Source organism: Triticum dicoccoides, chromosome 2B, assembly GCF_002162155.2.
Source record: "Triticum dicoccoides isolate Atlit2015 ecotype Zavitan chromosome 2B, WEW_v2.0, whole genome shotgun sequence".
NCBI lineage: Eukaryota > Viridiplantae > Streptophyta > Magnoliopsida > Poales > Poaceae > Triticum > Triticum dicoccoides.
Window position 1 is genome coordinate 291,320,838 of NC_041383.1, and position 14,655 is coordinate 291,335,492.

General features: G+C 41.2%; 1 protein-coding gene across 2 annotated transcripts; it reads left to right on the forward strand.

Moving 5' to 3' along the window:
* Positions 1-8,796: 8,796 nt before the first annotated feature.
* On the forward strand, positions 8,797-13,123 carry LOC119363552 (COP9 signalosome complex subunit 7-like). Of its 2 annotated transcripts, none has more exons than XM_037628929.1 (9): positions 8,797-9,112; positions 9,236-9,311; positions 9,892-9,980; positions 10,580-10,669; positions 10,998-11,042; positions 11,141-11,211; positions 11,598-11,730; positions 11,986-12,094; positions 12,815-13,123. In XM_037628929.1, the coding sequence occupies exons 1-8, from the start codon at positions 8,945-8,947 to the stop codon at positions 12,058-12,060; spliced, it is 747 nt and encodes a 248-aa protein (XP_037484826.1). In that variant the 5' UTR covers positions 8,797-8,944; the 3' UTR covers positions 12,061-12,094; positions 12,815-13,123. The 2 variants fall into 2 exon arrangements, with proteins under 2 accessions (XP_037484826.1, XP_037484825.1); XM_037628928.1 differs by having other exon boundaries at positions 8,801-9,112; positions 12,006-12,094.
* Positions 13,124-14,655: the final 1,532 nt, after the last annotated feature.

Sequence of the window (14,655 nt, forward strand, 5' to 3'; positions counted from 1 at the left end):
TTTCCTGCTCATAAGAAACAAGCTGCCTTACAGGAAATATTTAACTTTGTGCAAATTGAAGAAGAGAGTCCCCCACAAGCTTGGGGAGGCTTATCCAATTACTTAATGATGTGCATGATCATCCTATCAAGAAAAATGAAATACTTGATGTCTTCTATAATGGACTAACCAATGCTTCTAGGGACCACCTAGATAGTTGTACTGGTTGTGTTTTCAGGGAACAAACTGTTGAACAAGCCGAGGAATTATTGAATAATATATTGAAGAATTCTATTGATTGGACACTTCCTAAACCACTGCCGAAACCCACTTTGAAGAAGAGGGGTATTTTATTTCTCAGTCCTGAAGATATGCAAGAGGCAAAGAAATGTATTAAGGAAAAGGGTACTAAAGCCGAAGATGTTAAGAATTTACCACCTATTAAAGAAATACATGGTCTTGACACACTACCATCATGGTGGAGCTAAATTCTCTTTTAAAGTTTGATGAAGATGACATGACATCCCTTATAATAAACCTCCTAGTCAATGCTTATATGAATTTGACAATTACATTATGAAGCAAGATCATTTCAATGCCTATGTTATGAAACAGTTAAAGCAAAATTATGATATGATAGCTCACTTGAGTGACTTGTTATTAAGAATCACTAATGATGTTAGGGGAGTAGGAAAACATGCTTCTATGGTTCAAACTCAGTTAGAACAAGTTGCTAAATCTCAAAGTGAGTTACTCAATGAAATGAATAATAATATGGATGATCATGTTGTTAGAGTAATGACTAGAGGAGGTAGAATGACTCAGGAGCCTGTTTATCCTGAGGGACACCCTAAAAGAATTGAACATGACTCTCAAAGAACTAATGTAGATGCACCTAGTCCTTCTAAAAATAAAAGGAAAAAATGATAGTACTTTGCATACTTCAAGTGAACCTCAGGTGGAAAAACCTTATGATGATAACAATGTTTCTATTTTTGCTGCTGAAACTCAATCTAGTAATGAACATTCACCTAGTGATAATGAAAATGACAACAATGTTGTTCATGTAGATGCTCAACCAGACAATGATAAAGAACCATATAATGATGTTGAGATAGAACATGTTGTTGATGTTGATAACCAACCTTCTAAAAATATACATTATGATAAAAGAGACTTTGTTGCTAGAAAGCATGGTAAAGAAAGAGAACCATGGGTTTCAGAAACCCATGCCCTTTCCACCTAAACCATCTAAGAAAAAGGATGAGGAAGAATTTGAATGCTTTGCTGAAATGCTTAGGCCAGTCTTTTCGCGTACTCGTTTGACTGATATTTTAAAGATGGCCCCTTATGCTAAATATATGAAAGGTGTTGTCACTAATAAAAGGAAAATACCTGAAGTTGAATCTCCACTATGCTTGCTAATTATTATTTTAAGTATGGAGTACCTAAGAAACTAGGAGATCCAGGAATACCAACTATACCATGCTCCATTAAAAGAAATTATGTCAAAACTGCTTTATGTAATTTCGGAGCCGGTGTTAGTGTTATGCCTTTCTCTTTATACAAAATACTTGATTTGAATAAACTCACACCTACTGAAATATCATTGCAAATGGCTGACAAATCAACTGCCATACCTATTGATGTTTGTGAGGATGTGCCTGTTGTGGTTGCAAATGTTACTATCTTAATAAATTTTGTTATACTTGATATGCCCGAGGACGACAACATGTCGATTATCCTTGGTAGACCCTTTATTGATTGCAACAAAAGCAAGGTCACTTTTCATATCAATGGTAATGAGCATACAGTGCACTTCCCGCAGAAACAATTTCAAGTGAATGGTATTAATGTTATTGAAAAATCTCCGACAATTACTATTGGAAGTTTTCAACTCCCTCTACCTACTGTCAAAAAGAAATATGAAACACTCATTGTTGGGGAGATGATTATCCCTGTTTAGGTAACTTAGTGTATCACGAAAGTTCTTCGGGTTCATGCTAATCGGATGTGGTTGTTAATAAGACTTGATCAACCTTATTAATGGATTATTTTCGACAGTCATGGGATTGATGGATTTAGTAGGCACAATCTTCTGTACCCACTTTTTATTTTCTGTTGTTTTTAGTTAAATACAATAAAATGCCATGTTTATCCCATTTTTTGAATTTTTCATGAAATAAAAGTGCTCAGACTAACCTGAAACCTTAACATGATTTTTTTTCTGAATATTTAAGAATTTTTGGCACCGAAAACATCACAAGGGGGTACCCTGGTGCCCACTAGGCACCAGGGCATGCCACACCCACCTGGCGCGCCTCGGTGGGTAGTGGTCCCCATAAGGCCCCCCTCACTTATCCCTTTAGCTCACTTCGTCACCTACCTCTAGAAAAAAAATCACTCTAGCTCTCTCTCTCTCGCGCGCGTGCACGTTCTTGCTCACAAACCTGCGGATTTCGATCACTTTGCTCGAAGCTCCGTTTTTGAAACTGTTTTGGGGGATTGCTAGTTGGTATGTGACTCCTCCATTGCTCCAATTTGTTTTTCTTCTAGTGGTATATATTTTAAGTAATTAGCTACTCTTGGTGCTGCTATAAATGAGCTTGCATATTGAATTCTTTGAGTTATAAGTAGTTTGAATGCTTGATATAGCCTCTAGACATTCATATGAGTAGTTGTTATAAATCTTATGAAGTTTTGTTGACATCATTTTGTGGCTCAAAAATTTCATAAATTTGTTCTTAGGAAGATGGACCTTTTTCGAAGGAGTTCATCTAAGAAGAATGCCAAGGGAGTCAACGGTGAATCATCAGCTGGTGACATAAACACTCCTCGTTGTACGGTGGTCTGGCCGTGCGAATGGCCGCACATTGCCTTCATGGAAGAAGACAGATTCCACCAAGAGTTTGTGCAATTCATTGCAAATGCTGGACTTACCAACTTCCTTGCAGATGAGTGTGACCAACACCACACCCTCACGAACTCCTTTCTGCAATTTTTTTGTGCTGAATAGGCATGAGCCTCCTGCGGTACAGTTTAATTTATATTATGAAACCCGTTAGATACCGCTCACTGAATTTTGTGAGATATGTTTAGTTCCCTCTGATTGGGAATTAAGAGGGCCTAGACCGGTAGAGTTTGAGGATTTCCTCCTCACTTTGAGAGTGGGCAAGGAAAGGGGCATGTCGAAATCCACACCCACCAGTCTGCAGTTTCCTTGTGTGCATTACTTTGCTTTATTTTTTACGAAGTGTTTGACTGCTAGAGAGAAGGGCAGTATACTTAGTGCCCCTGACCTTGCCATTTTATGCCGTGCACCTCACAATGACCACACCTATAACCTAGGGGCTATTATTGCACGTCATCTACACACTAACAGAACTAAGGGTAAAATCCATGGTGGTATTTATGCCACTCGTTTAGTGAGACGTTTTAATGTTCATATATGCCACCATGACTTTCTGTTGCCCAGAGTTTATTTAGATCGCCAGTCGATGGCGGACCACCACTTTCTTGATGCCACTGAGCCAATTAACCCTCTTTGCTATAACTTGGTATTCAGTGAGAATACTGGTGACACTATTTCGTTGCCTACACCTACTTTGTTTGATTCTCATGCTAGGAATGGATACACTGTCCACCAGTGGACATTGTCACTTACCGGAACGCCCAGGTAGTGGAGGAGGAGGAGTCCAAGGAGTGGGACACTCAGGTGCCGCTGCTGCATCACTTTCACATGGGACTGGACGACTACTACGCATGGTGATTACCAAGCTAGGCCAAAAGCCTAAGCTTTGGGGAGTAGGTATTTTCACCGACATAACATTCATGATCACACTTCATTCCAGTTGTCGGTGTTCATACTTTTTCATTGTATTATCCATGTTAGTTTTATTTTCTCGCTTTCTTCTTGTGCATTTGAAAAACTTTGAGAAAACCCAAAATTATTTCTTGCTTATTTTCGGTTTTTCTTTCTAGTTCAATTTAGTTGTTGTATTAAAAGAAAACCCCAAAAGATTTCTTATTTCTTCTTTTGCTTGTTAGGAGCTTTCCCGTGTAAATAGTTTTTCTCGTTTTCGTTTTTCTTTCTTTAATTTGTTTTCTTCAAAAAAATTCAAAAACTCTAAAAATATTTCAGCGTGTTTCTCTAAAATTCTTTTCTTTTGTTTTGTTGAGTCATATTGAGGAGAAAACCACGATGTCTAACAAAGATCCCATATTGTTTTGTCTTCTCCTCTGAATAAAATGTTGCAGATTCCAGCTTAGTCCACGACACTCTTGCACTATTATTATTTTCATATCATTCGGTTGTGTAAGTGAAAGGCAATAATGATGATACTTGATGAAGTGACTGTGGCAGGGAAAAGCGGGTATGAACTCAACTTGTTTTTGTTTCTGTAAATATCTTTAACTCGGTATCCATGATTCAACATATTATGATTGAACATGTTTGCAGTGACAATTAGAGATTATAGTTGCTCATGTCATGCTTAAGTAGCTAGGAGTGGATAATGATTTATCTTAGGTGTCAACATGCATTAAAATGGTTGTGATGTAGTATGATGATATGGGATCCTCCTCTGGATGTTTCAAGTGGCTTGACTTGGCACATGTTTATGCATGTAGTTGATTCAAAACCAACATAGCCTCTACAATATTTTTGTTCATGGTGTTTATATCCTACTCATGCTATTATTCAATGTTGATTATTCATAATGCATTTTCATGACCATTTTCGCTCTCTAGCTGGTCGCTTCTCAACCTATTTACTAGTCTTCGCATGTACTAAGCGGGAATACTTCTTGTGCATCAAAATCCTTAAACCAAAGTTATTCCAGATGAGTCCAATATATCTACCTATATGCGGTATTACCCTGCCGTTCCAAGTAAATTTGCATGTGCCACCTTTAAAAATTCAAATGAACATATGTTTCATGTGCCCGGACAGCTCATGGAGCGACAGGGGGTGGTCAGTATCTTCCGTGCTAAGCGGGTTATTCTCATGATGAGTGTCTATTCACTCGTCCTTGCATGAGAGGGGCCGGTAATCGGGATGTCCAGTCCCATGATCAAAATTGCAAATAATTAAACAAAACTCACCCGGGACTATTGTTGGTATGGAAGACACCCGTGGATTCGGCTAGCCATGATTTGTGTTTGCTGGTGGAGGGGGGTAAACTTTACATTTATCGCTTGGGAACCGCCACTAATGTGTTTAGCATGGAAGATATTGAAAACTCTTGGTCGTAATGTTGGCAGGAAGGGTATACCTCCCAAAATTATATTTATCTCTGATTTAAGCTTCAAGCTCTAGCACCTCTGCAAATCCCTGCTTCCCTTTGCGAATGGCCTATCTATTTACTTTCATGTTATATTACTTTTATGTTGAGTCATCACCATCTCAAATAAGCACCAGTCCTGAGAGCACTATTGTCATCCTCATGCATTGTGTATAGTTAATGTTGAATGCATCATGACTGAGTCTCTTCTACCATGGATTACAATGTTCAGCCGCTGCTTGAACTTTGGAGGTGCTCTGCATTTATGTTTTGCGGTCTCAGAAAGGGCTAGTGAGATACTATTATTGTCATATTATATCATGATTGTTTTGACAAAATGTTGGCATGAAATATTTTATTATTGCTCGCTAGTTGATTATGCGATTGATATGAGTGAATATAATTTCTAAGAGTTATTGTTCGCATGGTTGGTTATGATCTTTGCTGAAAACTTGGGTGCTATTTAAGCATATATATGGACACAAGAACAAAAGAGTTCGTAAAAGTTTTTCTGTATCACTTTCAGTTTGTCAACTAATTTGCTTGAGGACAAGCAATGGGCTAAGCTTGGGGAAGTTGATACGTCTCCATCGTATCTACTTTTTCTAACGCTTTTGCTTTTATTTTGGACTCTAATTTGCATGATTTGAATGAAACTAACCCGGACAGACACCGCTTTCAGCAGAACTACCACGGTGTTGTTTTTTGTGCAGAAATAAAAATTCTCGGATTTGGACGAAACTTTTTGGAGAACTATTTTGGAATAAATAAAAAAATACTGGAACCAAGACCCATTGGAGGGGGGCAACTACCCACTAGGCACTAGGGCGTGCCACCCCCCTCTAGCGCGCCCTGGTGTTAGTGGGGCCCACGAGGCTCCGCTGACCCTAATTCCAACACTATAAAATCATATTTTTGGAGAAAAAAATAGGAGAGGAAATTTATCACATTTTATGATACGAAGCCACCGCCACCTCCTGTTCTTCATCGGGAGGCCAGATCTGGAGCCCGTTCATGGCTCCGGAGAGGGGATCTTCCGTCTTCGTCATCACCAACCCTACTTTCATGCTTGTCTGACTAAACTGGGTTTCGCCGCTGCTTGGATTGATTCTGTGATGAGATGCGTCAGCACTGTTCGTTATGCTGTCAGAGTCAACGGTGAGCTTACTGAACCGGTGGTTCCGTCCAGGGGGATCCGTCAGGGGGATCCAATTAGTCCCTACCTGTTTCTTCTATGCACTGAAGGTTTGTCTAGTTTGCTCTTCCAGAAGGAGTGTTGTGGCGAGCTACATGGGATCAAAAACGGCCGTCAAGGCCCTCCTATCTCACACCTCCTATTTTGCGGATGATAGCATCTTCTTTGCTAAGAGCGACCAGCGTAGTGTGGACTCTTTGGACTCCGTCTTGCAAATGTATCGTGATGGTTCTGGCCAGGCTATCAACAAGGAGAAATCATCTATCTTTTCTGGTCGGAATTGTCCGGACAGTATTAAGAACTTGGTCAAGTCCAGGTTGGGAATTCATAAAGAAACCTTCCACGATTTCTATCTTGGCATGCCTACCGAGGTTGGTAATTCTCCCACTAGTACCTTCAAATTCTTGACTGATAGAGCTTGGCAAAATCTCTTTGGGTGGAGTGACCGACCCTTATCTAGGGTAGGGAATGAGACGTTATTGAAGTCCATCACTCATGCCATTCCAACTTTCGTCTCAAGTTGTTTCCGACTTTCGGTTGCCACTTGTGAAAAGTTCAGACAGATTGTTGCAGATCAGTGGTTGGGAAGAGAGGATGGTAGGAAGAAACTTCATTGGCGTTCTTGGGCCTGGCTTTCTACTCCCAAGTCTCTTGGCGGCATGGGTTTTCGAGATATGGCTCTTTTCAACCAAGCAATGCTAGGAAAGCAACGGTGGAGACTCATGACTGAACCTAATTCCTTGTGTGCTCGAGTCTTGAAGGGGAGATACTATCCCAATGGTAGCTTCTGGAATGCCTCGATGCCTCGGACGGCTTCAGCCACTTGGCGAGGCATTATTCATGGTCGTGATCTTCTCAAGAGAGGTGTGCAATGGGGGATTGGAGACGGGCGACAGACTAATATTCTTGCTGATCATTGGGTCCCGTCCTCTACGCCAGGTGTGTTGCAACCCATATCGCCTATTCCTACTAATGCCATTGTACACTGCCTCATCGATGCTGACAGGAGGGATTGGGATGAGGAGACTGTCAAAGCTTTCTTTCCTGCTAGGGCGGCCGAGGAAATTCTTCAAATCCCAGTCGTCAGGAATGGCGGAGCTGATTTTGTGCGTTGGCCGTTCACAAGGTTCGGGGAATATTCAGTCAAGTCGGCTTACAATATGGCTAGAACTAGTCGCTTTATCTCCGACCGAAGCAGCAATGGTGTGGGTCAAAGCTCAGGTTAGCTGGCGGAGGAGAAACTATGGAAGGCCCTTTGGCATGTCAAGGTTCCCAATAAGATGAAGGTTGTCCTCTGGCGCCTTGCTCATGATTGCTTACCATCGGGAGATCAGCTCAGCCTTCGTCAAGTTCCTACCAGGACGGACTGTCCTTTTTGCGGCAGAGACGAGCGCGTGGAGCATGCACTGCTCTTCTGCCCTCATGCTCGTGCTGTGTGGGATGGCATCAAAGGCTTCTTCGACATCAAGCTCCGGCGATCTGGTTTCTCCTCTCCGAAACAGTGGCTTTTCGACTTCCTCTCTGCATGCTCAGATCGAGAGGCGACTGTGCTTACGGTGGCCATCTGGCATATTTGGGAGGCCTGCAATATGGTGAGGAATGAACCTGTGGCGCCCCAGCCGAAGCGCACTGCTGCTAGGGCAAAGGCTTACATTGACCTAATCTTCCAACATCTATATGATCATGTTCCTGCTTCTAGGCGCGAGACCTCCGTTTTCAGTCGTCTTTGGTCTCTGCCGCCGCAGGGTTCGGTGGTTGCCTTCTCTGATGCTACAGTGTCGAAGGAGCTGGGCAAATCTGCTGTGGGCGTGGTGATGCTTGATCACGATGGCCATTGTGTGGCCGCGTGCTCGGAGCCCCTTTCGGGCGCTCTGTCTCCTAAGATGGTTGAGGCCATGACGCTTCGACGTGCTGTCATCTTGGCTCGGGAGGAGGGCTTCTTCAGTGTATCCTTCAACATTGATTGCCTCTCGGTGATGCAGCGTCTCTCGTCTTCCTCCACAGATCGCTCGGTGGTGGGATCTGTTCTCTCGGAGGTGAAGATCATGCTAACGGGCTCTCTTCTGCTCGCTTTCAGCACGTTCGTCGGCATTGTAATGTTTTAGCTCATATCCTAGCTATATCTAGTTTGAACTTTTCTAGTCTTTGTATTTTTCGTTCTGCTCCGGATTGCATTCGGGAGACTCTGTGTAAGTTTATTGCTTAATCAACAAAGGCCGACGTTCCCTCTAAAAAAATCAATCAATAAATAAATACAACTAATCTCAACGCAAGCGACCCACGCAAAGTACGCGGCAACCTGGCGGACACCACCGGCACCGAGTCGACTCCATCCCGAAACAAAAATCCAAACCAAAACCCCACCGGAAGCCAAAAACTACACGAGAAGCCACAGGGAGGCGAACCGAAAGCAAAACCGCAGGACTAGCAGGAGAGACAGAGATCCCCCGAACCCTAACCCTACCAGCACCTCCCGTCGCCGGTTGAGATGGCGATGGACGCGGAGCGGAGGCAGGCGGAGCTGATCGAGCAGTTCTCGGCGCAGGCGGCGGCGCTCTCCTCGGCTCCTCAGCTGGCGGCGCTCGTGCTCGAGGCCACCTCCCACCCGGCGCTCTTTGCCTTCTCCGAGCTCCTCACCCTTCCAGCCCTCTCCAAGGTATCTGCTGCTTGCTCTGCCCCTCTATGCGCCGACGCGGTGTTAGGTGTTAGGGTTTTCAGTTCCCACCGATGGGGTTTCTGATTCGATCTATTGTTCCGTGGTGTGGCTCCTCTGGTGCAGCTAACGGGCACGCAGTACGCCTCGTCGCTGGACCTGCTCCGCCTCTTCGCCTACGGCACCCTCAAGGACTACAAGAGTAAGATATCTCCCTTCGCCTGATGTGCACACATGATACATTGCCCTTTTGATTTGATATGTAGGCGGTGTTTTGTTTATTCCAGTTTGTTGTATTTTGTGCTTTGTGACTCATTATCTGATCTGTCATGTGTTTGTGTAGTACACTATTAATTTAGCCATTTGCCCTGAAACCCTAATGAGCGCATAACAGGGCAACTTTGCTGGGAACGTTAAATCTACATAATTTTACTCATCTAATTAAGGGTTGATGTTTACGCTTTGATGCTCAGTTGAATTAATACAAATAGCCACCTGTTCCTGTGTTGTGTCCTTTGCAGATAATTTTCCAAATTTTGTTTTGATGTGCTTAAAAGTAGAGCTCCAGCTCTGGTAATCAATTTGCCTTTTTATGCAGCAGTCACCCTTTTCTGGGTGAAATTGTTGCTGGCATGAATTCCTAACTGCCTTCGGGCATCTGACTTAGTTTAGCATGTCTTTGATTGCTAGAACTTTGTTTCCTCTATCATCACCATTAGTATGCCCTGCAACATACGAAAATATGAAAATGTATTGCTTGAGTAATTACTCTTCATCTGTAGGTAATTCTAGCGCCCTCCCTGCATTGTTGCCTGATCAAGCCCGGAAGCTGAAGCAACTCAGCGTGCTAACTTTGGCTGAGTCAACCAAGGTATAAATTCTAGCTATCTTGTCTAACATGCCTAGCATTTCTGTGTTGCTCCCCTTTCTTTGGACACAGAATGAAGCTTGATAAACTCGCATGTAATCATGTGAGCAGTAGTTCCAGTGCTGCCTGTTGTTTTAGGACGGCGTATTTGTTGTCTGGATTTCTTGCATCTTCCAGTGCCTCTTAGTTCTCTAGTTGTAAATGGTTTGTGTATTTCTGTATGTTTGGGAGCCAAGTCTGCAAGGTTTACTGGTATTTTTCCTTTATAAATTGATAAACGATGGCTGCAGGAACTTCATTATGTTTGTGTAATCAAGGGTTACAAAATTTCTGGGCCTATCTTTATCTTTTTAGCTTGATTAAACGTATATACTCCCTCTGTTCCTAAATATAAGACTTTTTAGAGATTCCAATATGGACTACGTACGGAGCAAAATGAGTGAATCTACACTCTAAAATATGTCTATATACACCCGTATGTAGTCTGTATTGAAATATCTAAAAACGGAGGGAGTAGGCAGTAATTCTTTTTCTTCTGATATGAGCTATGTTTCACGCCAGGTAATCGTAAACACACTTCTTTTTTCTCATTCCTTACTTAGGTACTTCCATATGATCAGCTCATGCAAGAGCTAGACGTTTCCAATGTGAGAGAACTTGAAGATTTCCTCATCAACGAGTGCATGTACTCAGTGAGTCCTTGTGTTCTCTTTTATTACACACTTGCATTCTATATATTCTCATCCTTCAACTTCATTAGCAAGAAATGGCTCTTTTGAAATTATTATTTATCATTTAGCTGCTACTCCCTCCGTTTCTTGCTAATGAAGTTGAAGGATGAGAAATGGCTCTTTAGATTGGGACAGAGGGAGTATTTACTATATTTGTGAGATTTAGATTGTGATATGTCTTCGCTGTGTGGTTTTGTCTTTACCCTTTAGGATTAATACTGTGTTTCTTGATTTCCAAAACATTTAGTTAATTTGCTTCAATTTTGTAACATTTTGCATGTTTCACTAGGGTATTGTCAGAGGCAAGTTGGACCAACTGCGGCGGTGCTTTGAAGTAAAGACATATGGAGCCTATATATGTTACATCATTGATGAATTTGTTCTTCATCTTTCTAGCGATATTCCCTTATTATTTGTTTCCTTGCATTTCAGGTACAATTTGCAGCTGGAAGGGACCTCACACCTGATCAGCTAACCAACATGATTGAGACCTTGTCTGACTGGTGTGTATTTATATGTTTCGACAAGTTTATCTCCATCTGTTCAAGAAATGTGAATCTTTTCATATTGTTTTGAATAACTATTATTTGGTTAGTGTAATTTTCAGTTCTGTTCTGAAACTGTAGTGGATAGCATGTCTAGGCATGTTTTTTTTTTCTCTCTGCTATGTCTGAATCTCCTTATATTTTATGAAGGAGATAAGCTTTTGTCAGTTGGCTGTTGTGACATGTGTGCATGTTGTTTTTCTACAACCGACATTTCAATAATAAACTAAAGAAGTTAAAATATTGGTTTTATCTCCACTGTGCATTATGAAGTGACTCTATCGCAAGGGGGCTCGACAGAAGTATATTGTTACCATTATGATCCAATTGTGTACATTTCACAGGTTGGGAACATCAGATAATTTATTACACCACATTCAGGAGAAAATCAAGTGGGCTGATACAACAAGTGAATTGAACAAGAAGCACCAGAAAGAATTTGAAGACAGAGTGGAAGAAGCCAAGAAGTCAGTCAAGGTCAGTTGGATAAAATTGAAAGTTCCTACTATTTATAGTTTTTAGTAGATATAAAATATTTGCCTTTTTTCTATAGCTATGAAGTATTGCATATCTCTTATGACAATAGGTTGTTGATTATATTCATTCTGCTGTATTTTTTACCTAAAGTTGTTCGCTTTCTGATTTTAGTTATCAACTGTTGAATGTTCATATGGTAGCAACTAATTTTATTAAATAGTGGAATTGCCGGACCATTTTCTTACTTGATAGCAGAAGTTGAACAATGTAAGCAGGCAGACAATGACTTACGGGGGCATGACGACTTTCTCTCTGAATCTGGAGGAATAATGGATTTTGAGGAGGACCGCATCCGACCAAAAAGGTATTTTATCAGAGGTCACTTGGGAATTTTTGCATCTGTTCTTCATTAGTATCTTGCTATTTTGGCTAGTAATAACTAAATTATACTCCCTCCGTCACAAACTTTAAGATCATTTTTTGACACTATGAAAAAAGCTATGCAGTCTATGGACTATTAATAATTATATTTTCTAGCGAAACCATCCATTTTGGATAACTGAATGTGGACTCGCTCCACTCAGTTTGTATTGCCTACTAGCACAATGCCCATGCGTAGTCATAGAAAACGAAGCGTTAAGCCACTGGTTTAGGAGACGGTCAAAAGATGATAGTGTACATGATTGACGATTAAAATAAAGCAAAAGTACGACAAGGAGTGGTAGGCGTCGGAGAATTTTATGTGACCGTAGTAGGTCCTTTGCAAGATTTTTAGTGAGACATCATATGCAAATTTAAATCCTACCAGGGTATTCATTAGTAAGTTGATTGCGGCACAAGGCCATGGGTCTGGTATTTGTTTTTTTGTGTTAGTCTCACATGTGAGCAAAGTACAATTATTTATGTCTCTTGGAAGGTTGTGGGGAGGAGTGTATTTGTTTATTGTGAAGCCTGGTAGGCCCACATGCGAATTCACCACCAACTTCAGCATTTATAAGTACTAGGAAAGATGCTTTTCCATGTTATTAGAACTTACATACAAGGATCAAATTATGATTAACTTGGTTATAATCTTATATTTCAGGAGGCGACAACCAATGGCGTAGTTTGACTGAAGTATCACACCTATGGTCCCTGCTCGCAGAAGTGCCGATGCTGTTCTTGAGACATTTTGTCACCGGAGTTTAGGAGCATCAATTAGGGTGCTTCCCATGAAGCGAGTCTCTGTTGAGAAAACGCTTGTTTTTGGTATGAGATGTTACAAAGAGATGATTTACTGCCGCATTTATTTAGTAGCACGAAGGGCATATGGGTGACTTCGCACTGTAAAGATTATGGTTCTGAAAAGTTTGGTGACCTAAGGTGTTCGCTCAGTTTGGTTTGGTTTTTTTTTGCTCTCTGACCCGAAGGCCTTCGAAACTACTCCCTCTATTCGGAATTACTCGTCCAAGAAATGAATGTATCTAGATGTATTTTAGTTGTAGATACATCTTTTTTGTGACGAGTAATTCCGAAGGGAGGGAGTAGCCAATGGTACAAATCAAACTGACGCAACTAGAGCCTAGCTAAAGCTAATTTCTGTAATTTTGAATGTTAAGCGAAAGTCTGACGACGCCACTACAGCCTTGCTAAATCTAATTTCTCTAGTTTTGAATATGACATCGTATTGCCTTTTGTCTCTGCGTTTCAGCTAGTCTCAGCTACAGCCTGTGCGACGTCTTATCTTCCGTCTATCACATGCTAGCTGATAGTGGCCTAACATATTTTGGTCGTGTCGTCACCTGCACCTCAAATTTCCCATTTTCTGCCGGAACCTTGATAGTTGACCCTGAGCTGATAAGCTTAACGACACCGACGGTTTGGGATTTGACCATGACAAATTGAATATTTTTTGTGGCAATTATTTGTTACCATGACAAGTTTAGTAGGTAAGCATGACAAATCCACCCTCAGTTTGGCTTTCAACACGAAATTGCCGTGCTTGCCAACTAAACTTGTCCATCCTTGTGTCAACTAAAATTCCCATAAAAAACTTTTCGTAAAAAATCTAACGTTTGGATTTTTTTTGACCATAAAACAGTAGGGCTTTCATTATATAAAATAAAAAAGGTGCTGGGTACAATGGTTGTTGGGGGAACAACCAGAGTGGAAAGGTTTACAGAAAGTTTAAAATAAAAAATTACAATAATTATTCAAATGTTGTCTATCCAGGATGACATGCCATCCTTGAGGCTAGGCTTGGCTCTCAGCATGGTGAGCTTGACTTTTGGATTTTATCATTTCCAAAGCTTAAATATGTAGAAAATGAGGCTGGAAAATTAAAGGAACTAGGTGAAACCCCATGTGTTGCCGCAGAAATTGGTTGCCATATATCTAAATTGATATTTGATTGTATGAAGATGAATATTTGAATTAGTAATATATTGCATAGCTTTGAAAACACCATATGTACACCCAATTACCGTTAGGGAGTTTATTAAAAAACCTGGCAAAAGTGTGGAAGAGGAAAATTGGGTATGAAGGACACACATGTTTGCAATTGGGATGATGAGGCAGCATAGCTGTATGTGCTTTAAAATTGTTAGTGGGACTAGCTATTTCGATATAGAAGATTGCAGGGTTGTGGTGGGCGGCACAGAAACACTCAAACGGATGGCGAAACAATCCACAAAAGGCAATTCAACACAAAATCAGAGACTGGGAAGTTACACCACGTGACACATGCGGTAAACAATCCAGACTATGCAAAAAGAGACCGGGGAGTTACTAGGATCACTGCAGAGTGTTCACCAATGATGACAAACGAAAACAAACAAGGCTATTAATCCTTGCTGTTACAGATGTTAAGGTGGCTGCTCAGATTGGAAATAGCTTGTCTTCCACTCTGCAGATAAAATAAAAATTGGACATGTCATCACTGTAGAA

What these genes read in the sequence shown, in the direction of transcription:
- LOC119363552 (XM_037628928.1), top strand. Translation starts at nt 8,945, where the DNA reads ATGGCGATGGACGCGGAGCGGAGGCAGGCGGAGCTGATCGAGCAGTTC. An exon ending in CCCTTCCAGCCCTCTCCAAG is followed by an intron (nt 9,113 to 9,235) that starts GTATCTGCTGCT and finishes CCTCTGGTGCAG; the next exon opens with CTAACGGGCACGCAGTACGC. An exon ending in CACCCTCAAGGACTACAAGA is followed by an intron (nt 9,312 to 9,891) that starts GTAAGATATCTC and finishes CTTCATCTGTAG; the next exon opens with GTAATTCTAGCGCCCTCCCT.